This window comes from Ochotona princeps, chromosome 14 (genome assembly GCF_030435755.1).
Source record: "Ochotona princeps isolate mOchPri1 chromosome 14, mOchPri1.hap1, whole genome shotgun sequence".
In the NCBI taxonomy this organism is placed as follows: domain Eukaryota; kingdom Metazoa; phylum Chordata; class Mammalia; order Lagomorpha; family Ochotonidae; genus Ochotona; species Ochotona princeps.
This window is the reverse complement of record NC_080845.1, coordinates 6848304-6874017: the sequence shown is the minus strand read 5'-3', so window position 1 is coordinate 6874017 and position 25714 is coordinate 6848304. Positions and strand designations below refer to the sequence as shown.

The following is a 25714-nucleotide window of genomic DNA, read 5'->3' as shown; positions in this document are numbered from 1 at the left end:
GATCAGGTGTAGTAACAAGCTGTGTGCGCAGTCGGGGGTGGGTGACAGGGAAGGTGGTAGTCGTTTGTGCTGTAAGGAGATTCATCTGGGAAACTTAGGACAGAGGCCCTCAGCTAGGCTTGGGGCAGTGATTCTTTCTTTTTTAAATAATTCATTTTTTAAATTTTTTAAATGAAACAACACCCATTTTCTTTATTCAGCATCACCTGTTGAATGTATATGACCATAGCCAAAACCTTGTTTTTTATTTTATCTAATACTATATATATCAGAAAATACAGATAGTATTATAAAAATCTAAAGAAGGAATACTCATAGCTTTTCCAAACTATCCCATTATAAACATTCCTGCTTTTTAAAAATATATACATATATATTTTTAAATTTTGTTTTTTATTTTTTACGATGTTTACATAGCTGACCAGGGTGGGAAGGGTCAAGGCTGAGGGCAGAATGGGTAAGACAGTTGTTGCCGGCAATGATTCTTAAACTTTAGCATAAGAATTACCAGGGAACTTTTAAAAACTCCTTTCTCCAAGTCTCATATCTAGAAATCCTTGATCAGACCCTTTTAGAAAGGAAAAGACTGTGTTGCTTTTGCAGTCTGTATAACTTAAGAGTCACACTGTTTTCCTGCCTTAATTGTCAGTGTTTGAAGTAGTCTTAAATAAATAAGAGAAACCTAAAGGAATATAATCCTAGAACAAAAGCCAGGTGTGCATTACCTGTTAACAAGCCTTCTGAGTGAAAACTGGTGTGCAGTGCTGGGTTGGGAAATTGTCTACAAAGGGAGATAACTCTAGAATGCAGTGAGGAGTCATTCATGTCAACTGAAAATCATTTCTGGTATGGTTTATCAGTTAATAATTGTCTTCATAATGCTGTGTAACAGCGTCCCCCATCCCCCCACCACACACACATTTAGTTTTGCTCTTACGTTTATAGGTCAGCTGGTGGGTGGTTGATTTTGACTGGGCTTATTGTGCGTTTATGGTCACCAGTGGTCAGGTAGGGATCTCTGCTGTTCTTAAGTAAGGGGTCAGCTGGCCAGTGGGCAGCCGACTCATTCAGCAAGGTCTTGGAGGGTACTTCATGTTTATTTATGGTAAAATGTGTAATTGGAAGTTCAAAGCAAGGTTGTTCAAGTTGGATGATAGTCTTGCTGCCATTTTTAAATGCTCAATTTTGTTTCTGATAGCAACAACACAGGATAATCTTGATGATAAACTAAGGAAATTTGAAATTCGTGACATGATGGGACTAACAGATGATAGAGACATATCAGAGACAGTGAGTGAGACGTGGAGTACAGATGTTCTGGGAAGTGACTTCGATCCAAACATTGATGAAGATCGCTTGCAGGAAATTGCGGGTAACTATTCAGTGTCTCTGGAAAAGTTCTTCTGTATGATTTCTACCCAGACTTTCTTTTTTTTTTTTTTAAAGCTTTATTCAGTTTATTACAAAGTCAGATATACAGAGAGGAGAGACAGAGAGGAAGATCTTCTGTCCAATGATTCACTCCCCAAGTGAGCCGCAAAGGCTGGTGCGCGCCGATCCGAAGCCGGGAACCAGGAACCTCTTCCGGGTCTCCCACGCGGGTGCAGGGTCCCAATGCATTGGGCCGTCCTCTCCTGCTTTCCCAGGCCACAAGCAGGGAGCTGGATGGGAAGTGGAGCTGCCGGGATTAGAACCGGCACCCATATGGGATCCCGGGGCTTTCAAGGCGAGGACTTTAGCCGCTAGGCCACGCCGCCGGGCCCTACCCGGACTTTCATGAGAGGGAGTGTGAGTGCTTCATCACACATGGTGTTTGTGTTGGGCTCGTCAGTAGTCTTTGCTAAGTGTACCGAACAAGGCATTCGGATTTTTTCTTCACTTAAACATAGCAGTGTTTTTTATTCCACGTTTTATTTCCCTGGGTCCCCTAAAGGTGGAAAAATATATATGTTTTGAATTAGCTTCTCATCAATTCTTGTGTGTAGGGCATGTGCTGTTTTTAGTCTGTGGTTAGTATAGTCTCCTTTTGAGGCTAAACACTTTAAGATGAAAATTGTTACAGATTATAGCCATAAAACCTCATTGGAATATACGTATCGAAATGTAAAAAGAGAGATGTTCAGAGGCTGATATGGCATAGCTGGCAGTGGCCTAACAGCTAAAGTCCTTGCCTTGTACGCACCGGGATCCCATATGGGCGCCGGTTCTAATCCCAGCGGCCCCGCTTCCCATCCAGCTCCCTGCTTGTGACCTGGGAAGGCAGTTGAGGATGTGGCCCAAATCCTTGGGACCCTGCACCTGCATGGGAGAACTGGAAGAAGCTCTGGGCTCCTGGTTTTGTATAGGCACAGCACCAGCCATTGTGGCCACTTGGGGAGTGAATCAGTGGATGGAAGCTCTTCCTCTTTGTCTCTCCTCTCTGTATACCTGACTTTCCAATTAAAAAAAAAAAATCTTAAAAAAAAAAAACAACAAACAAACCCTGCTGTGTATGTTGCTGGCATCCCATGTTGGTGCCAGTTCTTGTCCCAGCTGGATCCCTACTGATGTCTTAGGAGAGGCAGAGGAGGAATATCCACATAGTGCAAGGAGTTTTTGTTTTGCTTTTCTATGAGATGTATATATTTTTATGAGAGGTATATATTTTTATCTGCTTTGGCCAGAGTTGAGTAGATCTGAAGCCAGGAGCATCCTCTAGGTCTCCCACGCGGGTACAGGGTCCCAAGGCTTTGGGCCGTCCTTGACTGCTTTCCCAGGTCACAAGCAGGGAACTGGATGGGAAGTGGAGCTGCCGGGACTAAAACCAGCACCCATACGGGATCCAGGCCCATTGAAGGCGAGGACTTTAGCTGCTAGGCCATTGTGCCAGGCCCGAATTCTGCTTTTAATAGATTTAGTCAGAAGTAGCATTTTCAATATATTTTAACATAGGCATGTGATAATGTTTAATCCTTTTTTATTTGTATTTTTAAGTAGTGTCAATGGATTTTTTTTTTCTTTAAGATTTTTTTATTTGAAAGAGTTAAAAGAGAATTTTTCGGGCCCAGCACAGCAGCCTAGTGGCTAGGGTCCTCGCTTTGAGTGTGCTGGGATCTCATGTGTGAGCCAGTTTTAGTCCAGGTGGCCCCGCTTCCCATCCCACTCCCTGCTTGTGGCCTGGGAAAATAGTTGAGGACAGCCCAGAGCCTTGGGACCCTGCACCTGTGTGGGAAACCTGGAGGAGGCTCTGGGTTCCTGGCTTCAGACTGGCTCAGCTTCAGCCGTTGCGGTTGCTTGAGGGGTGGATCATCAGACAGAGGATCTTCCTCTGTGTCTCTCCTCCTCTCTGTATGTCTGACTTTCAAGGAAAAAAAAAAGTCTTTCTCCCTCTGGTTCGTTGCCCAAATGTCTGCAACAGTTGAGACTAGACCAGACCAAACTCAGGAACCTTGTGTCTCTTGTGGTTAAATTTCTTTAAACGTTTTCAATCCTTGTGGACTATATATTGTAGAAAGATGCTAAGGATACTGGTAAAATTTGCTGAAAAACCAAGGCAAGAGCTTTGATTGACATGACTTGCTCTAATTGTGTGTAATGTCTGTGGAGTCAGTTTCTGTATACTGTTGGGACCAAAGGGCGTGTGTTCTCAGCAGATGCTTGATTTAAGTTATTCCTTGGCTTCTTTCTTGAGGGTAGAGGAAAGTTGCTAGCCTAGTGTTTGGTTTGACTTTTGTCTGCTGTTCTTTCCAGTGGATCTTTGTGAACCCTTTGCTCCTCCTCCCAACAGGTACAGCAGCAGAGAATATGTTGGGCAGTTTGCTTTGCCTCCCGGGTTCAGGGCCAGTGCTCCTGGACCCCTGCACTGGTTCTACCATTTCAGAGACTACCAGTGAAGCCTGGAGTGTCGAGGTATTGCCAAGTGACTCAGGTTCGTATGCTGTAGCTGTTGGGTACCTTTTCCAGTGTCAGGTATCCTAGTGTCTGTTACATGTACCTGCTTAAATGCATATCACATTGCTAAGAAATTCTAAGGGAAAATCAGTTAAACATTTTCTGCCCATTAAGAAAAGAAAGACAGCATTGCATGATGGAGGCTAAGATGGCTGGTGCTCTCTGACCCTGTGCTTGGTTGTTATTTATTTATTTATTTGTTTGAGGAAGTAGATCTTTCGATACCATACTTTTAAAAATTGTTTTAAAGATTTATTTGTTTATATTGGAAAGGCACCTTTACAGTGAAAACAGTAGACGAAGATCTTCTGTTCTCTGGTTCACTTTACAAGTGGCCACAGTGGCCAGAACTGAGCCAATCTGCAGCCAGGATCCAGTGTAGGGTCCCAAGGCCTTGGGCCATCCTAGACTGCTTTCCCAGGCCACAAGCAGGGAGCTGGATGGGAAGTGGAGCAGCCGGGACAGGAACCAGTTCCCACATGGGATCCCTGTGCTTGCAAGGCAAGGATTTTAGCCACTAGCCCTTGCCCCTGGCCTCAGTTGTTATTTGTAACTCATTGGGGTTTTATGTAGGTCATTCAGTTTAGTATTTCCCACTGATTTCATCCTGGAGTAAGAGTGGCAGCATTACTCAAAATTGAATCTTTCACTGTCTTGTGTCCTTGTTTAAATTTATTCCAGGGGAGAATTTGTCCTTTTTGGAAGATGTTTAATGTATTTTGAAATATGTGGAAATTAAGACTATAGTGCTGAGGGTCCCTGGGTCGGGGATATTATGAATACGTGTAAATCTTGTACTTTTCTCATATATTGCATTTCTGCAGTTCTGCTTTTTTTTTTTTTGTGAGTATGAAATCAAATATTTGCCGTTTACTGATCAACTACCAGAATACGAATATTAAGTAACTGTATCTGCATTACATTGTATCTAATTTACCTAGGAATGATTGGGAGATCCTGTTCTATGTTGTATAATGTGCTAATTTTGTCTGGAGATAAGTGGGAGGGGTATTAGGGATTAACTGACCATCTGTTGAGTAACTTTAGGAATTTTTAGGAAGCCGTTGATTTAATGCTAAGCTGCTCCGTACTCTTTTGTCCAGTTTGCGTGATAGCTAACAGCACACTTGATGAGATTAAACGTATGGAAACGATTTTCATCTGTGCACAGTGAACTGGCCTCTACTGGGATGAAGCCTTTCAACGCTTGATCTGACTGGCTTAGTCAGCTGCCCCAGAGTTAGAAATCTCTTTACAGAGCTTTCATTTATGCCTTGGGGACATTGTTTATCTGCATCACCAAAGCTGAAAGGTGGCCTGTCACTAGAATGACTAACGGGAGACCTCCCTCTTCTGTTTAGAGGCCCCGGACCTTAAGCAGGAGGAGCGGCTGCAGGAACTGGAGAGCTGTTCCGGACTGGGCAGCACATCGGATGAGACCGATGTCAGGGAGGTCAGTTCGCGCCCCAGCACACCAGGCCTCAGTGTTGTGTCCGGTATGTGTGTCTCCTTCTAAGGAATGGGGATTTGAAGGTGTCGTCACTCCGCCTTCCCACTCCCCATTTGTAAGCATAAGAGATGTGTTTTATTTAACAGCTGGTTAACTTCTAGGAAATAAAATTACTTTGTGGCACTTTAATTCTTTGAAAACTTAATTGTAGTTTTGTAGAGCCTGTTGAAGTACTGGGGAAATTGTCCCTCTATAACTGTATTCTTAAGTAGCTGCTACTACTGTATGTAAGTAGCACACAGTTCTGGTTATGTTGTATAAGGCAAGGTCAGCATGTGTTAGCAATGCTATAATGATGAAGGATGTAATATAAAATAATCAACATATATAGCACATAGATGTAAAATTTGAGAGCATTTAAATTTCTCCAAATTTCATACATTTTTAACAGTTATTGTCGTCTTGCTGTTTAGTTTTTCTCCTGTTTTTTTTTTTTTTTTTTTTTTTTTTAAAGGCATAAGCGCAACCTCTGAAGATATTCCCAATAAGACTGAAGACCTGAGATCTGAATGCAGCTCTGATTTTGGGGGCAAAGATTCCGTCACTAGCCCTGACATGGATGAAATAACTCATGGTGAGAAAGGGAGATAAGAATGATTTTTTTTTTTTTAAGATTAATTTATTTTTATTGGAAAGTCAGATATACAGAGAGGAGGAGAGACAGAGAGGAAGGTCTTCCATCTGATGATTCACTTCCCAATCAACTGCAAGGGCCAGAGCTGAGCCAATCCGAAGCCAGGATCTAGGAGCTTCTTCTGGGTCTCCCAAGCGGGTGCAAGGTCCCAAGGTTTGGGCCATCCTTAACTGCTTTCCCAGGCCACAAGCAGGGAGCTGGATGGGAAGCAGGGCAGCTGGAATTAGAACTGGCACCCATATGGGATCCCAGCGCATTCAGGGCAAGGACTTCAACCACTATGCTATTGTCCTGGGCCCAGATAAGAATAATTTTAAAAATGATCGTATCCATGGTTAAAACTCACACCGTTTCATTGTTGGTGGTAATATATCAATTGATATATAGCACTTTGGGGCATCAGTTGTGATAAGTATTTAATGAATTAAATTTCACATTCTAAGTTTGGTTCAGTTCCATTCTGAACATTAAGTAACAAGGAAATCATTCTGTGTACAGAGGAGAAAGTCTTCTAAACAAAGGTGATGTCCATAACATTTAAAGTGTAGGTAGCATGTGGGAAACAACTTCAGAATTGAAAAATGCAGGCCAAGCTGGTGCCCTAGTGGCTACAGTATTTGCCTTGCACACTTGGGATCCCATATGGTGTTCTGGCTGCTCCAATTCCCTTCCAGCTCCGTGGCCTGGGAGAGCAGGCAAGGATGGCCGAAGGCCTTGGAACCTGCACCCAAATCTAGACTGGGAAGAAGCTCCTGGCTGTGGATTGGCTTAGCTTCAGCTGTTGTGGCCGCTTGGGGAATGAACCAGCAGGCAAATGGAAGATTGAAAGATCTTTCTGTCTCTCCTCTCTTTTCTCTGTGTGTCTGCCTTTCCGATAAAAATAAATATCTTTTTTTAAAAAATGCAGTGACTGAATTTTCATGGACCCAATTAGAATTTATGCAACTATTTTTTAATACCATGAAGTATGTGAAATGACTTGGAGAATTACCTAGAGCATACTATGTGGAAAATTTATTTTCTAGAATTTCATGTACAGGATAACAGGAAGTTAAAAATGACATGCATGGGAATGAGTTGGAAAGAAGTAGTGGCTTTATGTGGGCAGTGGGTTCGGAGGTAGCGTTTGTTTTACCGTTTTTTTTTTAATTAACTAAGGTTTGTTTTAATGTTTAGCACTTTGAACATTTTGAGCTAGATCATTCTTTGTAGTGGTACTGTCCTGTGCATTACATGATGGTTAGCAGCACCTCTGGCCTTCACCAGTAGCATGCTGCCCCACCATCGCGAGCTTTTTGCAATAAAAAATCTCTTGACATCGCCAAATCATCATTTCTGAGGTAAAAGAGCTACCAATTGAGAACTGCTGGTCTATACCAAGAATCCTGAAGGGTTGTCTCTGGACCACTGAAGGTTTTTAAGACCTTCCTGAGGTGGGGGGAGTGCAAGGGCAAAGCTGGTTTTTTGTTTTAGAAGAAAGTCACAGAGGAGGAGAGACAGAGAGGAAGATCTTCCTTCCGATGGTTCAAGCTCCAAGTGACTGCAACAGCGTGTGCTGAGCCAATCCAAAGCTAGGAGCTAGGAACTTCCTCCAGGTCTCGCACTTGGACACAGGGTCCCAAGGCTTTGGGCCATCTTCAACTGCTTTCCCAGGCCACAAGCAGGGAGCTGGATGAGAAGCGGGGCTGCCGGGAATAGAACTGGCGCCCATATGGGATCCTGGTGCTTTCAAGTTGAGAACTTTTGCTGCTGGGCCACCACGCTGGGCCCTGCAGACTTTTGTCATCTATTTCTTGGTTTCCAGACTTGAACATGAAGCAGAGAGAGCAGGCCAAAGCTGTTTTCATCAGAGCAAAGGGTGGCTTCCTTCTCCTCTGTGTTGACACTTTTGCACATGGAGTGCACAAGCAGAGATGGGTCAGGCGTGCTTGACCTTAGGAGGGGGCAAGGATACCGGACAGTGTGAGCAGTCATTGCATTCTTCTCTCTCAATTAAAAAAATATATTTCACTTTATGACTGTCTTTATGAAACAACAAAAATTATTTTGTCATATCTAGAGCCTTGAATCCACATATATTTATGTATTTAAAACATTTTTTTTTTTTTTTTGGCAAGGCAGAAGTATGGAGAGAGAAGGACAGATGCAGAGCTGTTCCATCCACTGATTGACTCCCCAGATGGTCGCAGTGGCCAGAGCTGGGCTGATTGGAAACTGGGGTGCAGGAGCTTCTTCTGGATCGCAGCATGTAAATAGGGGCCCAAGCACTTTTGTCATCTTCACTGCTTTTCCAGGCCATTAGCAGGGAGCTGGATCAGAACTGGAGTGAGCCAGCCACACAGGCAGTGACTTTACATGCCATGGTGGTGACCCTTGGTTTGCAATTTGAAGCTTTTTTATTTATACCCCGTTGGTAGATCATGTTGCCCGCATTTTTGTATGTGGCAGGAAGATGATGCTCAGGGAAGCCTCAACCTTTTGAAGAAATGTAATGATTCAGATCTTGTGGCTCTGTGCTCTCTACATTGTCCATCATTTTATCTGGCCATTTAAAGTAATAGGAGGCAGCACCATGGTGGAGCAGGTTAAGCTTCCCGCCAGGATCTCATGGGTACCTGATCAAGTTCTGGCCGTTCCACCTCTGGTCCAGTTCCCTGATAATGACCCGAGAAAGTCTGGGCCTCTGCATCCATGTAGGAGACGTTGAAAAAGCTCCTGGCTCCTGCCTTTAGAGCAGCCCAACTCTGCCCTTGCAGCCATTTGGGGAGTAAGCCAATAGATTGAAGATCTCTCAGTCTCTCCTTTCTGATACTTTGACTTTCAAGTAAAAATAGATCAATATTTTTAATTTTATTTTAAAATGTTTATTTGAAAAACAGGGTTATAGAGATATGGGGAAATAGATCTTCCATCCACTGGGTCATTCCCCAAGTGGCCACAACTGCCAGAACTGAGTCAATGCAAAGCCAGGAGCAAGGAGTCTCAAACCTCATCTCGGTCTCCTGTATGGGTGCGGGTGTTGGCAACGGCTGCGTCGCCACGTACCCTGAGCCGAGCGGAGGGACTAGGGTTACAAAAAGACAACACACAAGACAACACAAGATAACATGCAGTGGGTCACTCTTGTAAACAGAATGCCCTTTATTTGGGGTCAGCCTGCATCTTTTATAGTCTGCCTAGTCCCTCCCAGTATTATCCCAATGCTGAAGCAACTCCTAAGCTCCCCTGGGGGCATCTTAACAAAGAGGAAGCAGGGAAGAGGAACTTGCAGTCAAGCCAGGGGCTAAAATGCATTAGGCCAAGATTGCCCATCCTGTTACCCTTTAGAAACAAGCTAAGCTGTGGAGTTAACCCTTGGTAGACGGGGCCTACATGCGGGGACGCAAGGACTTGAGCCGCACACTGCTGTTTTCCCAGGCCATAAGTAGAGAGCTGAATCTGGAAGTGGAGCAGCAGTAACACAAGTTGACACCCAAATGGGATGCCGGTGCCACAGGTGGAGAGGCTTAGCTTACTATACTATGACACTGGCCCAAAATAAGGAAATCTTTTTTAAAAAAAGAGGTAATGGGTGTGACATGTTAGATCCCTAAGTGTAATGGAAATCCATTTATGAAAACAAACACAACTTTAAAGTGAATTTCAAATGGTTAGAATCTAATATTTATTAGTTGCATTTTTTTTTTCTGTGTGCCCCTGAAGTTCTGATTAAAAAAAAAAAAGAAAAAAAGACCATTGTCAAAGCACCCCGGAAACCCTTACACTGTGTCTACCTTAGCCAGCTGGGTTGTGCTGGTCTCACGGTCTGCCCCCTGGTTGCAGGTGCCCACCAGCTGACCTCCCCGCCTTCTCAGTCCGAGTCTCTGCTCGCCATGTTCGATCCACTGTCCTCACAGGAAGGTAAGCTCGGGACATGGGCTGTGTGCCTCTGGCTGCAGAGCGAAGACACTAGAAACCCTTGGTTGCCACTGGCGACATGTTTTCACGGACAAAATGGTTTCTGTTGCGCTGCAGGAGCTTCTGCTGTGGTCAGGCCAAAGGTTCACTACGCCAGGCCATCCCACCCTCCGCCGGACCCTCCCATTCTGGAAGGCGCTGTGGGAGGAAATGAGGCCCGACTGCCCAGTTTGGGCTCCCACGTCCTAACTGCCGCTGAGATGGAGGCCTTCAGGCAGAGGCACTCCTACCCAGAGAGGCTGGTGCGCAGCAGGAGCTCGGATATCGTGTCCTCTGTCCGGCGCCCCATGAGTGATCCCGGCTGGAACCGTCGCGCCGGGAACGAAGAGCGGGAGCCCCCTGCAGGTGCAGCCAGTGGTGCTACTTCTTTGGTGGCTGCACCTCACTCGTCGTCCTCATCCCCGAGCAAGGACTCCTCGAGAGGAGAGGTAGGAGACCCAGGCTCTGGAGGATTTGCTGAGTCGGTCGACCTCGATGTTCTGGCTGGCTGGTTCTCTTGATAGTTGAAAGGAATATGAAATATTAAGCCCAGGAATGGACCATTGTCCTTATTTGAAATGATTTGTTAGTCTGCTATACCCAGGACTGTAGTGCGTAGGAAACCTAGGCAGGTGAGGTTGTGTGGCAGTCCTGTCTTACATTTTTCTGACACTTTTTGCAAGCAGTTTTATATCTAATTGTATTAAAACCTCACAGTATCTCTCTGAGGTGGCTAGATGTGGTATTATTTTTATTGTGAGACAAGCATGAGTTTACAAGCAAGTTGAAAGTGCACCTATGAAAAAAAACATTGTCCCACGATTTGAGAGTAGGTTGCCACCTTGAGCCAACCCCTCGCCCCCCCGCCCACTCAATGCCATGTTTCATGCCAGCTCCTTCCCTGTTGGTCCTAGTATGGTCTTCAGTATTAGGAGACGAACACTGAAAACTATTGCTGAACTCACATGATACTCTAAAGTCCTCATTGGTTCTTGGTAACAATCTGTGGTAAGAACATTTCATTCATAATTATGCACTGTTTTTAGTTGTCATGTTTTCTTTCATTCTGGAAAGGTTCCCAGTTTTTCCTTGATTTCCGTGGACCTTGACTTTTAAAGTTGCAGTAATTGTTTAGATTCCCTCAGTTTAGGTTTATTGGATGGTTCCTTGTCGTTAGATGTGTGTTATCTGGCTCCGGCAGGAGCATCCCTAACACGACTGTTCACTGTGTCCTGACTTAGCACACTTCTTCATCCATTACTGTGGTTTTCATGAGATCGCTCGTGAAACTGTTGTCTGCAAGGCTTCCGCATGGTGCATTCCTCCTTGTCCCTGTGAAAGAAGTATTTTATGCAGAAGTTCTTTGAGAATACGTAACTGTCCTGCCCAGCAGGTTTTGCGCATCACTGCTGGCTTGCTGGCGCCTGGCTCTCCTGTGAATAGAGCTTTCCAGCATGAAGTGCTACATGTTTACCTTGTACTTTTTCTGCCCTAGTCCTGCAATTAGCCTTTTCTCCAAGTAATCTAGTTCTATTATTTTTTTTTTTTTGAGTGGAAAAAAAATAGCTTTACAAATGAAGTTCTGGGCACAGCAAACCCTGCTGCTAGGACTGCTGTGTGAATAGGGCAAGGACAGGCATGTGTGCCCACATTCACCATGCGTCTGTGACCTGTTTGCACATGGCGAGAGTTGTGAGCTCACACGGGCACATCCAGCTCTCACCTAGAAGGAGCAGCGTTTGTTTCCTTTTCTGTATTCATGGGCTCATGTCTCCCATAACAACAAACCTGCTTTCATGATTCTTCATGACGTCATTTGATCTGTTCCCCTCAGGGAATGATTTTTTTTTTAAAAGATTTTTATTTATTTTGATTGGAAAGGCAGACATATACAGAGAGGAGGAGAGACAGAGAGGAAGATCTTCCTTCTGATGGTTCACTCCCCAAGCAGCCGCAATGGCTGGAATTTAGCCAATCCGAAGTCAGGAGCCCAGAGCTTCTCCCTGGTCTGCCACATACGTGCAGGGTCCCAAGGCTTTGGGCCATCCTTGACTGCTTTCCCAGGCCACAAGCAGGGAGCTGGATGGGAAGCGGGGCTGCTGGCATTAGAATCGGCACTGATGTGGGATCCCGGCGTGTTCAGGACTAGGACTTTAGCTGCCAGGCTACGGTTGCTGAGCCCTGGGATGATTTTCTTATCCCCATTACTAACTTTTCCCTGTCACAGATACTTTCAGCTTCCTGCTTGGGTTCTGATCTGTTAACAGGAATGCCAGCAAGGAAGGTATTTTTAGTCCTAGGTTTGTAGACAAAACAGGTAGAAGTTGGATGATTTGTCCGCAGTTAGACGGACAGCTGACATGGGGATCGCAGCTCTGGCCCTTGCCCTATGGTCTCTGTGGTAACTTGGTAACAGTGGCACTCAGAACACAAGTCCTGTAATTGGTCAGATCTGGTTTTCAGTCTCAGCTGTGCCACAAACCGGTGAAGAGAGGGAGAAAACCCTGTTTGGTCTCATGCTTCTGACCTATAAAAAGTGCGTAATAATGGGGCCTGTCTCCCAAGGCCACTGCGAGGGTCATTGAGGTAGTGTGCAGCCCGTATGCTCGGGTTTGGCGCACAGTTCACAGAACCTCAGTCTTATTAACACTGCTGTTACATCATTGCTGCTCTAGAGTTGGTTTGCATTGTGTTTCCTTATTCTGTGTGTAGTTCCTGAGTGTCTGTCTCTGCCAGGCTTGGTACAGGTTGCTGCTAAGTCAGCACTTACCATCAGGTGCTCAAGCACAAACTGGCCTGGTTCTTGAAAGTGTATTTCCATGTCACAGAACTGCTTCCATGGTAGTAAGAACAGTTTTGCTTTAAGGCAAATTAAGGCTGGCTTTTGTATTTCACAGATGTACTGAAATATTTTTCCTAGTAATTTGTCCTGCTTCCCAACTCCAAATAAAGCATGAAACTTTTTCTACAGACTGAAGAACGCAAAGATAGCGATGATGAGAAATCAGACAGGAACAGACCTTGGTGGAGAAAGCGTTTTGTTTCAGCTATGCCTAAAGGTAATTTTATGCAATATTAAAGTGTGGTGTTAGTGACAAGAAGCAAGCCCCAGTCTCTGAGAGGGCCCTTATTGCAGCCCTCCGGAAGGCTTGCAGGGCCTCGGGCTAGTTGTATTGAGGTCTCACTCTAAGCTTTAGAAACATTCTTATTCTTTGCAAAGAGGGGTTACTGTTTTATAAATGTAATCGCGTTGCTGAGTGTTGGTAACTTCATATGCCATTGAAGCTGAACATAGAGGACATTGACCTAAGGAATTGCTATTATTTATTATAGGAAGATGGGATGCAATTTGTAATTATATATTGAAAATTCATCCTTACATTCTTATAATAAATTTAAGCTTTTTATGTGTGTTCATTGAGAATGTTTGTACTCTAAATATTAGTGTTTATTTTGGAAGACTGTATAAAACTGGTTGGGCTTTTTTGCTGAATTGCCTGGCATCATTTGATTGGCAAAGGTCCCTCTTCCTGAAGGGAGAGATCGTCCCCAGAGGGAAGCTAGAGACTTCTTCTGCTGGCCTCTTCCCAGGAGCTGAGGAGAGCCACTCAGCGCCACGCTCCAGCCGCTCGACAGAGAAGTAGCTGAGGCTAGTAGCCTTGAGCGTGTTGTGAGCATAGACTTAAGAGGCAGTGGCTTTGTTATAGTCCCACTGGATTCCTGGTGAATCATTCTTGGCCAGTGACTTCAAAGCAGAATCTGAGAGCTTCTTTAAGAACCCTCAGCGCTATTTTAAAAACAGTTTTCAAGAAGTGCTTAGGATTTCTTAGCTTTTAAACTTTTCGGCCTCCTTTCAGTTAGAAATGTTGGCACACCAGTTAACTTCCAAGTAGTGCAGTATGTTATGTGTCACACTACTGACTTTATTTAATTTCCAGCTCCTATACCATTTAGAAAGAAAGAAAAACAAGAAAAAGACAAAGATGATCTGGGGCCTGACAGATTCTCAGCACTCACAGGTTTGTAGACCCCGGGCTTCCTGGCTCCTTCATCCCCAGAGCACATATTTCATAACACTTATTCTTGGGTGCCATAAGCGTTGCCTTTTCAGGAGGGTGTGTCTGTGTGTGTACTGTGGGGAGTTTGTTGTAGCGCTGGGGTTTCCCATGGGTGGTCACAGCGCGTCTCAGTGTGCTCTTCCTGCAGACTGCCATCACCATCATCATCCCCATTGTCATTACTTCATCTCCCACCTGAGACGTCCCAAACCTCCCTTAGGTACACACTGTAACTCGCCCTCTTGTGGGATGATGGCAGATTACCTTTTAGGATAGTGTGATGATGGTTCTAAAGTTATGCATGTTGCATCTTTGGACCATTGATTAAATAGTTTCCCCTAATATTGATCATAGAATTCTAAATTTATTTCCATCTGTAGTTTGATCTGGTTTATTGAAGATCACAGTAGAATTCTATTTTATGTAATTGTGTGTGTGTGTGTGTGTGTGTGTGTGTGTGTGTGTGAGATATATTTGTCTGAACAATACTGTAAATACCAGGATGGATATTTGGCGCAGTGGTTAGTCCCCGTTGGGTTCCTGTATCCCATTTCCAGGCCTGAGCCCACCTGTGCTGCAGCTCCTTAACAGTGAAGCCCTGGCAGGCAGCACATGATAGCTCACGTAGCTAGGCCCTTGCTGCCCACGAAGCACACCCAGCTGCGCTCAGGCTGCTGCTGTCATCCTGCTAGGCTTCAGGCTCTGGCAGGCGTGGAAGGGGATCTACAGAGAGGACAAACCAGCAGACAGAAAATCTCTTTCTTCAGCTCCATACATAAACAAATATTAACAAACAAAAGTTTTGTTTTTAAAACCTTACTTTTTCCATGACTTTAACCATTTTAACATTGCTGTCTGACCCAAGGAAAATACAGCTATGAATTAGGTTCTAACCACACTCAACATTTGTATTTCCGAGTTTCTTTTTGGCATGTTAGAAATGAACATCTTCAAAGAGTTTGAGAAGTAATGTTAACGATCCAACCTTCTGTTTGATAACTGTAGATTGTCTGCAATGGTTATAGAGGATCTAGAGGGAATTGCATTTCTCACCTCTTTTCTTGTTTTGATTTTAAGTATTATCCTAATGTCCTACCAGGTAAAAAAGATGATTTTAAAAATTAACAGTGATATAAGTTTTAAAAAGAATATCCTTAAAAATTTTGGCATAGAGCATATAGAATCCTATTTTAATGCATGTTGTCTAATAGCTACTTCTATGTATTTATTTATGTTCTATGTCCTTGCATATTATACTCCTCCCTACTCTGCTTTGTCTGATAGAGAAACTTCTGTGGAATAGTGGGTTTTAAACAGCAGCAAATGTGTGTACAGGCCAGAATTTTCTGCTACGAGCAGCCACGCCTGTCCTAACCAATTAACAGATCAAGTAGTGACCATCTGACCCATGCCAGGCCTGGTGCTAAGTGCTGTGGGTAGGAAACCAAGTCCCACATGACTTGGGTTTATTGGGACTTTCCAGCTTGATTGGAGAGAGCTGGGAAGAAATTGTCATTATGGAAAGGAATTTACTGTATTCATATGTTCAGAAGGCTAAGGTTTATAATGGACTACACTTTTTTTTTTTTAAAGATTTATTTTTTATTACAAAGTCAGATATACAGAGAGGAGGAGAGACAGAGAGGAAGATCTTCCGTCCGATGATTCACTCCCCAAGTGACCGCAATGGCCGGTGCTGTGCCGATCCGAAGCTGGGAACCTGGAACCTCTTCCGGGCCTCCCACGCAGATGCAGTGTCCCAAAGCTTTGGGCCGTCCTCGACTGCTTTCCAAGGCCACAAGCAGAGAGCTGGATGGGAAGTGGAGCTGCTGGGATTAGAACCGGCGCCCATATGGGATCCCGGGGCGTTCAAGGCAAGGACTTAGGCACTAGGCCACTGCGCCGGGCCCTGGACTAAACCTTTCCAAAAAAGAGATTTTTTTGGAAGGCAGAGTCACAGAGAGACAGAGATGAAGCTCTTCTATCTGTCAGTTCACTCCCCAAATGTGTGCAGTGGCTGGAAATGCATCAGAAGATGGTGCAAGTGCTTCCCCAGGGGAGACTGGAAGGAACTCCTGGCTCTTAGCTTGGTTCTGCCCCCTGACTGTTGTGGACGTTTGGGGGATGAACCGCTGGATGGAAGGTGGCTGTATACCTCTCCCTGTCGCCAGTTCTAGCTTTCAAATAAATAGTTTGTATTTTTAAAATTTCTCAACAGTCTACTTGTTTTCTAAACTTGCTATCTAAACTACAGTGTTTTTCATGTTCTCTTCTGATCTTTTCCATATTTGCACATTGCTTTTTCATGATTGAATTAGACTGTGTCCGTAACAGTTTGTATTTTTACCACATGTTAATTTTAGAAGCCCTCTCCCAGGTTATGCTAGACATAATGGATTTTTAAAATCATTTTATTTAGGTATAAAATAGTATGTCATATAATTCTGTAGTGTAAACATTCTGTCCATTTTTTCACTATGAAAACAATGCTCACGTCCTTGCATGTGAGCGTTTTTTTGGTTCTGTTTTTAAAATTAAGTTCTTAGGATGAAACTGTGGGACTGGTGTTGATAGAAATAAAGGTTTATAAAGAGCAGTAGGGCTGTCGCTGTGTTTGGCCCAATTGTATACTTCTTCTTTTCAGAGTTCTTTGCAGTGCTCGAAAACAAGAACCAAAAACATGCTCTCACTCCAAAATAGGATTGTGTCACGATAAAGGTTTTATCAGTTCACAGTTTGATTTTTAAACGTCATTAAAGAAAGATTATTGAATCTTTTGGGAAATGCTCTCTACATAGTTATTACCATTTTGTGGACGAAAGAATGCCTGAGAGCTTGCAACAGGATTTCTCTAGGGAACTGCTGAAAGAATTTCCCTGTAACATTGTTTATTGATGACTTGGGATAATCCTGGGAAGTTATGTGGTAATGAGTTAATCCATGCAAAGTGCTTAGCAAAGTTCCTGGCATGTGGTAAGTGCTTGTAAAGTTAGCTGCTACTAACTCACATGCTTATATAATTACTTATATAATTGAGTGACTTTTTTTAAAATGTGGTGTTAGAATGTTTAAAAAAGGGGAACCTACATTTATGATTGCCTGTTGGCCTAGATGTATCGTAGAAAATTGCACATCATTGCAAAACTTTATCCTGGACATCTGTGTAGAGCTTTGCTTTGACAACCAGTAATTTCATGGCTGCATCTTAGACTCCAGGAAAGCCTTCTTGGTGGGCTGACCTCGTTCTGATACCAGTTCTATTACCAGATAGTGCCCCAGATGTGGCATGCCTCCCAGGTGCACTTCCAGCGCTCCCCAAAAGCTGTAGATTCTCTTGGAGTGCTTCTGACACCAATACCTGTGCAAGCAGGTGCTTTATTCCAGAAGTAGCACTCTGATAAGGTTATACCATTTTCAAGTATAAGATAGAGAACGACTCATGAAGGAAGAATGAAGAAAGGCATTTTTGTTATTTTTGAAATGAGTTTGTTTGAAAAGGTTTTTTTCCTCCGTGAGCACAAAAATGTCTTAATAAATGAAGTCTTTGTATAAAAATGCATTGTTGGAAGTTGTGTTAGCATGAATTACTCATAATGGTGATTTAAATATACTCACTCGAGAAACTCATCATCCATTTCGTCTGCACTGGGCTCTTTGATGCTGTCCTGCAGAATTCTGCTGATGATGAGTCGGGAGCTGACTCCTGCCAGTGTTCTGCTTGGGCAAGGCTCCGAGGCCTAGGAGTGGATGAGCAGGCAGCTGCACGGTGCCTCTTAGCATTGAGATATGTGCTCTTCTTAAGTCTTACCTCCTAATCCGCCTTTGGGATTCTGTTACTGGTGTCATAGTAACATCAGGCTTGTGCAAGCAGAGAGCTGATCTCACCCTCCTCTTCTCACAGATGATTCCAGCCCTAGGCTAAATGCACAAGCTCAGGTCGCCGAGGACATTTTGGACAAATACAGAAATGCCATTAAACGGACCAGCCCCAGTGAAGGAGCAATGGTGAACTATGAAAGTACAGGTGAGAATTCATGGTAAAGATCGGAATAGGAACTTAAAAAAAAAAAAAGATTTATTTATTTTTATTGGAAAGTCAAATTTACAGAGAGAACAAGAGAGAGAGAGAAAGCTCTTCTACCTACTGGTTCACTCCCCAAATGGTCACAATGGCTGGAGGCGAACCAATCCAAAGCCAGGAGTCGGGAGCTTCCTCCAGGTCTCCCATGTGTGTGCAGGGTCTCAGGCCTTGGGCCATCCTCTACTATTTTCCGTGCTACCAGCAGGAAGCAGGCAGGGAAGTAGAGCAGCTGGAACACAAACTGGCGCCCATATGGGATCCTGGCACGTGCAAGGCGACGAGTTAGCCACTAGGATACCATGCTGAGTCTCTGAATAGTAACTCTTAAGTCACAGTGAGAAAAGTAGTCTGAGCTTCAATAACCCTTAAAAAGAAAGGGAAGCTAACAATCAGTTTATCTCAAAATTGCAGACTTTATAACCAGGCCAGTCCTCCCATGAGCAGGAGGAAATGAGCTTGTGCTTTCCAAACCATCTGTGTGTGTGCTTGGGGTCGCCTGGGAGGCTCTTGGAATAGGTTAGCATTCATTGTTGATTACTGCGAAGTTTTTAAAGGATTCTACTTTCCTAATTGTGGAATTCTTGGTAGCTGTCAGAAAAATAGTAATATAGTCCCTTTGATAAATTAAGCTAAAAACAAAATAGAAGTGTACGCGCACTGTGTGTTTGTGCTTGTATGTGCATATGGTATCTTTCAGAAGAATGTCCAACAAGCTGGTAACACAGTTGGGTTTTGTTTAGAGGTTATGGGTGATGGTGAAAGTGCACACGACTCTCCTCGGGATGAGACACTCCAGAACATCTCTGCCGACGACCTCCCCGACTCAGCGAGCCAAGCAGCGCACCCGCAGGAGTCCGCTTTCTCTTACAGGTGCTGCTTTCATGGGGTTTGAACTTTGCCCTTTCCATTGCTGTAGGGAAAAAAAATACTGATTTCAAGTGATTGAAATAGAGTCATTCAATACATGTTAAAATAGAAGGACAAGAGTGATATTAGCTAGGAAGACTTTGCTTTAATAGTGGGTGTGCTCTATCCATGTCTTGATGGCATTTAAGAAACTCATATGCTCACAGGAACCACAGGACCAATTTGCATTAAATCAGTTGCAGTTCCCCTGCCAGCCTGGGGAAGAAATGCTGGGCAAGAGCCAAGGGGGTTCAGAGGCAGGGTCAGCGCAGGGTGGGATTTAACCCACTGCTGCTGTGGAAACTAGGGCTTAACCCACTGCTCCTGTGGAAACTAGGGCTTAACCCACTGCTCCTGTAGAAACTAGGGCTTAACCCACTGCTCCTGTGGAAACTAGGGCTTAACCCACTGCTCCTGTGGAAACTAGAGCCTTTCATTTATCATTCTTGTTCTTCTGCAACTTTCTCTGCTTTTCTTTTTTTAATTTTATTTATTTATTTATTTATTTATTTGAAAGGATGACATAGAGAGACAGAGTTAGAGATCTTTCCACCTCCTGGTTCATTTCCCTCAAATCACTACAAGAGCCAGGCCAAAGGCAGGACCTCAGAACTTGATCCAGATCTCCTACATTGGTGGCTGGAGCCCAGTTTCCTGGACCATCACCATCACCTGCAAGCCCTCAGGTGCTTTAGCAGGAAGCTGGAGTCAGGAGCATAGGTGGGATGCAGACCCAGGCACTGCACTGTGGGTCATGACCATCACAAGTGGCATTTTTGGCATTGTTCCAAGTGCCTGCCCTGGATCTAATGGGCTTAAGAAGGGAGAAGACTTCAGGATCTTCAAGTTTCTCCCTTTTTTGATAAGGAAAGTGCTTGCACAGGTAAGAAATATTAGCTTGCTTCATCTATCTACTTATTTATTTTTAAACAAGACTTATTTATTTTTATTGGTAAGGCAGATATACAGAGAGGAGAGACAGAGAGAAAGAACTTCTGTTTGCTGATTCATTTTCGAAGTGGCCACAATGGCCAGAGCTGAGCTGATCCATAGTCAGGAGCCAGGAGCTCTTCCGGGTCTCCCACGCGGGTGCAGGGTCCCAAGGCTTTGGGCCGTCCTAGTCTGCTCTCCCAGGCCACAAGCAGGGAGCTGTATGGAAAATGGAGACTCCAGGATTAGAACTGACGCCCATATGGGATCCTGGCATGTTCAAGATGAGGATTTTAACCGCTATGCTATCGTGCTGGGCTCTGCATTGTCCATTTTACAGGAGAGGAATCAATAGAGAAAGATTGAGAGTTTGTCAGCGGCGGACTAAAGACAGCCTGCACAGGCGACCTCGGCCTCCTTCAGGCATTCGGACCCCTCTGTGGAATCCAGGCTTGAACAGTGAAGCAGAGGGGACAGGGCCTAGGAATCTGGGAAGCTTGCATGGGTCTCCTTGGCATAGGGAATTGTCTTGGTGTGGGACCACACCTGTGCTGTGGGAGGGGAAGATGCAGCCATTTTGGGCTCAGCACTATACACCGGGGAAGCTTGGCAGGCACAGAGTTTGTCTTGTGGCAGAGCTGTAAAGGGCAGTCTTGATTTTGGTGCCAGGCTGATTTTCATAACCTGTTCTCCTTGCCTCCTGATGACTGCTGTACTGTGAGAGTCACACAGGACATGCTGTGTAGCAAATTCTGGTGATGGGGCAGTGCCCTGCCCAAGCACTGCTGCCACCGCCCCCGTGGGTAGTTAGAAAGCTTCCTCTTTCAAATGAGGTGTCAGTAAGTCAGAATTGTCTTTTTAAAAATAGCCGCTAGAAACATCTGAGTCCTGAGGAGCAGACCAATTTATGTAGCAGTATTTGTAAATGTAACTCTACCTGCCTAAAAAAATAAACGGGTTTTCTTCTTATTTTCTTCAGAGATGCAAAAAAGAAACTGAGGCTTGCTCTTTGCTCTGCGGATTCTGTTGCCTTCCCAGTGCTGACCCATTCAACGAGGAATGGTTTGCCAGACCACACAGACCCTGAAGGCAAGCTACGATGAAGAAGTGTTCCCCCATGTGTATAACTGAACCTTTGAAATAGCTGGTTGTCAGCTGCTTAAACTGTCTAGACATTCCATGTAGCTCAACAGTGTTGGTATCAATTAAGGGCATTTTGATTAGTGAAGGTTTATTTAAGAAATTTCTAATTGGGAGTGGCACTATAGCTTCATTCACTTGATAGTAAAGAAAAATAAGCATCTTAAATGCTGGGTGGGGTGCCATAGACCTTATATAAGCCTCTGGAAACTCTCAATAGCATAATTCTTCTTTTTTTTCAGATAATGAAATTGTATGCTTCTTGAAGGTTCAAATAGCTGAAGCAATTAATTTACAAGATAAGAACTTAATGGCCCAACTTCAGGAAACGATGCGCTGTGTGTGCCGTTTTGATAATAGGACGTGCAGGAAGCTGTTGGCGTCTATCGCTGAGGACTATAGGTAATAACCCTCTTTGGTTTGTAGAAGCCAGCCCTCATTTTTGGCTCTAAGCTGTATGAAATGATTCTAGGCTTGTTACAAAGTACTGTGACTGTGTCTACCTAGGTGTGGATTTCTAAACAACATGTTTGGGTAGTCTAGAAATGTAGTTCTAAATGAGCAGCTTACACTGACAGAGAAGTATAGTTCATTTCAGCTTTTCTCTGAAGCAGATAAAGGGGCATGTTTATATTTTGAGGCCAGCATATGAGAAGGGTAGTATTTTCCTTCCCCCGCCCCCCAAAGACTTATTTATTTATTTAAAAGGCAGTTACAGAGAGAAAGAAAAATCTTCCCTCCACTGGTTCACTCTCTAAATGGCCCCAACATTCAGGAGTGGGCCAGGCCAAAGCCAGGAACCTTGAGCTTCTTGTAGGTTTTCCATGTGGGTGTAGGGCCCAGGCATTGGGGCCATCTTCTGCTTTCCCAGGTGCAGCAGCAGGGAGCTGGCTTGGAAGTGGAAAGGCAGCAGCTTTACCTGCTAGACCACAGTGCCAGCCCTCTTTTCCTGTTGGTTTTAAGGAGGACAGGAAAGGTTGCTTTTCTAACCAGAGGCAAGAATTGTCTTGGCACATACCACCCTTTTTCTGCTGACAGTCCCTGCAGTGTTGCAGATGACTGTAGCTGGGATATTTGAGGCATAAGGACCCCTGATCTAAGACCCCTTGCTCTAGTGAACTATATGTACATTGAGACTAATGCACATTGAGACTACAAGTGAATGAGTGGTGAAACTGATCTTGTGGAATGTAACTTGCATTTTTTGTCATTCTAATCACTGGCAGTCAGTTTTCTCCTAAGTATGAGGTCCTACCAGCATAGAGATGGTGATCTGACGTGAAACAGGCCAGTTGTGTGGAGGACTTAGTAACATTTAGCGAGTTTAGTAGCTAATTGTTCAGCCTGAATGGGTGATATTCCTCACAAACATGCAGAATGCTGCTCTTTCCTTCTTTGTTTGCTTCTATTTATTTGAGAGGCAGAAGAGGGACAGCCCTTATCCACTGGTTCACTTCCCACATGCTTACATTGGCCGGCACTGTGTCTGACCGAAACGGGGAGCCAGGAACTCAGTCCGCATCTCCTGCTGGGTGACAGAGACCCAGCTACCTGAGCCATTGCCTGTTGCCTCTCAGAGTTCTGGGCTAGGATGCAGGGGTCTAAGCACTAGGCTAGATGCCCACTCCTGTTTCTTGAGCTGGCAGCAGAGTTAGGTCCCAGGAGAGTTGTCTGCAGACTAAGATACCAGCATGTGAAACCGAAGGCTGTGGCGTACTTTCTTATTTTAAGGTGAGGACTGTGTGTGGGTGATGTCCTGCAAAGTGTTTTTCTTTTAGGAAAAGAGCACCGTACATCGCTTACCTCACTCGCTGTCGACAAGGTCTGCAGACCACGCAGGCTCACCTTGAAAGGCTCCTGCAAAGGGTCTTGCGGGATAAAGAGGTAGCCAATCGGTACTTTACCACTGTCTGTGTGAGGTTGCTGCTTGAGAGCAAAGAAAAGAAGATTAGGGAATTCATCCAAGGTAATCACATATCTTCAAATTAAACGTGTCTTCAAGCTCCTGTTACTGGGTAATGGTATCGTGCTCTGGAGTTTGTTCGGGACTTGCATGCTTTAAAGTATCTCTTTAAATGACTACTTGTTTCATGGATTCTTTGTCATTCAACTTTGATGTCAAATCACTTAATTGCATTTTCCTTCTGGGTTGAAATACCTAATTTGTTTATTTGTAAAAAAGATTTATTTCACCAGCATGGTAGCCTAGTGGCTAAAGTCCTCGCCTTGCACGCACCAGGAACCCTGATAGGGGCAGTTCATGTCCCAGCCGTGCTGCTTCCCATCCAGCTCCCTGCTCGTGGCCTGGGAGAGCAGTCGAGGACGGCCCAATGCATTGGGACCCTGCACCTGCGTGGGAGACCTGGAGCAGGTTCCTGGCTCCTAGCTTCAGATCAGCACATCTCTAGCCGTGTGGCCACTTGGAGAGTGAATCAGTGAGCAGAAGTTCTATCTCTCTGATTTTCTCCTCTCCGCAGATCTGACTTTCCAATAAAAATAAGTAAATCTTAAAGGATTTATTCCATGTTATTTATTTATTTATTTATTTTTACAATAAGTCAGATCTACAGAGAGAAGGAGAGACAAAAATCTTTCACCTGCTGGTTCACTCCCCGTTGTGGCCACAGTGGCTGAGCTGATCCAAAGCCAAGTGCCAGGAACTTCTTCCAGGTCTCCCACGCAGGTGCAGGGTCCCAAAGCTTTGGGCCATCCTTGACTGCCTTGCCAAGCCACAAACGGAGCTGGATGGGAAGTGGAGCGGCCAGGACATGAACCAGGCCCTATTTGTTTTCTTTGAAAGCTAGAGTTACTGAGAGAAGGACAGATAGACAGTGCTCTTGAACCTGCTGACTCATTTCACCACAAGGTTGCAGTGGAGGGGCTGGGCCAGGTTGAGGCCAGAAGCCTGGGACTCTGGGTCTCTCACATAGATATTAGGGGCCGAGGCACATGGGCCATCATCTGCTGCCTTTGCAGGCACATTAGCAGAGAGCTGGGTCAGAAATGGAGCAGAACTCAAATGACTCTTTTTTTTTTTTTTAAAGATTTATTTGTTTTTATCGGAAAGGCAGATATACAGAAAGGATGAGAGAGAGGAAAATCTTCCATCTGATGATTCACTCCCCAAGTGACTACAACGGCCAGTACTGTGCTGATCCAAAGCCGGGAGCCAGGAGCTCTTCCAGGTCTCCCACACGGGTGCAGGTCTCAAAGCCTTGGGCCGTCCTCGACTGCCTTCCCAGGCCACAAGCAGGGAGTTGGATGGGAAGCGGAGCCACCGGGATTAGTACTGGCGCCCATATGGGATCCCGGCGTGTGCAAGGCGAGGACTTTAACCACTATGCTATCACGCCGGGCCCCTCGAATGAGTCTTTACATGAGAAGCTGTTGTCATAGGCAGCAGCTTAACACAGTGTATCACAATGCTGGCCCCAATACTTTATTTTGAAATTGAAGCAGCTGGGATTCCAATCAGTGACCATATAGGATGCTAGTTACACAGGTGGTAGTTTAACTCACTACACCACAATTCTGTCCCTGATTAATCATTTTATGTGTGTGTATGTGTTTATATATGTATCTGTAAGTATGTATAAACAAACATCCATGTGTTAATAGCATTTCTAAATTTCTTACTTTCTACTGATTTTAACAATTTGGCTGCGTAGAGTTCTAAAATAAACCTCACCCAGATACTTTGACTTTGAAATCACGGTGTCCATCCCACCAGTGACTGTTCCCCGACCAGACCTCATGCACCAGTGACATAGGAGCAGTGTGGTGCTGAGCTCTATGTGCCACCCTGACAGCCAAAGTGCTGAAGGCGTGGACCCGCCAGGCCCAGCGGTGGGTCACACTCTAGGCAGACTGAGCAAATACCTCAGATTTTAGCTAGAGCTTAGAGTGGTGTACTATTTGGGATTTATGCATTATGTATTTCCGGAATTTTACATTTAATATTTTCAGATCTCAAGTAACAAAATATGGAAAGCAAAATCATTAATTAAGGGAGGACTGTCATTTTTTAAAAAATTATTCAGATGGTGTGTTTTTAAAATTACTATTTTGCATTGGAGACTTTCAGAAACTGACAGCAGCTGATGATAAAACTGCTCAGGTGGGGGACTTCCTGCAGTTCCTCTATGGGGCCATGGCCCAGGACGCCATCTGGCAGAACGCAAGCGAAGAGCAGCTGCAGGATGCCCAGCTCGCCATTGAACGGAGCGTCATGAATCGAATTTTCAAGCTGGCTTTCTACCCTAATCAGGACGGAGACATACTGCGTGACCAGTAAGTGCAGCTCTGTTCAGTGCTTTTTTTTGCTCTGTGTGAGGTGTCTCCGGCAGCCTTGTATTTGGGTTAACTAGCCCTGAGATCCCGTACCACAGAATACTAGGAGATGCGTCAGTTGGCACATTTCATTCAGCTGGCTTGCAAGGTCAGGAGGCATGAGGGAACCCTGTTTGCAGGGCGTGGGCAGCTCCGCTGGAAGCAGAATGAATTGGTATGGTCTTTTGGAAAACGCTGTTGTTTGTTCTAAGGAAATATCTAAGTTATTAAGGTTTTGTTTTGTTTTGTTTAAGCTTTAT

At 44.5% G+C, this 25714-nt stretch overlaps 1 protein-coding gene across 8 annotated transcripts in view; it reads left to right on the top strand.

Moving 5' to 3' along the window:
• Window positions 1-25714, top strand: part of GAPVD1 (GTPase activating protein and VPS9 domains 1) — an 82794-nt gene that overhangs the window by 48826 nt on the left and 8254 nt on the right. For 4 of the 8 annotated variants that reach the window (XM_058672113.1, XM_058672110.1, XM_058672112.1 and 1 more), the window contains 14 exons: window positions 1199-1372; window positions 3767-3907; window positions 5292-5426; window positions 5895-6014; window positions 9897-9974; window positions 10089-10459; window positions 12982-13069; window positions 13949-14029; window positions 17970-18092; window positions 18890-19019; window positions 20965-21074; window positions 21368-21527; window positions 22904-23091; window positions 25202-25415. In XM_058672113.1, the coding sequence (XP_058528096.1) occupies window positions 1199-1372; window positions 3767-3907; window positions 5292-5426; window positions 5895-6014; window positions 9897-9974; window positions 10089-10459; window positions 12982-13069; window positions 13949-14029; window positions 17970-18092; window positions 18890-19019; window positions 20965-21074; window positions 21368-21527; window positions 22904-23091; window positions 25202-25415 (2113 nt within the window). Of the gene's footprint in view, window positions 1-1198; window positions 1373-3766; window positions 3908-5291; window positions 5427-5894; window positions 6015-9896; window positions 9975-10088; window positions 10460-12981; window positions 13070-13948; window positions 14030-17969; window positions 18093-18889; window positions 19020-20964; window positions 21093-21367; window positions 21528-22903; window positions 23092-25201; window positions 25416-25714 lie in introns of those variants that run through there. The other 4 variants (XM_058672115.1, XM_058672114.1, XM_058672116.1 and 1 more) reach the window with 3 other exon arrangements.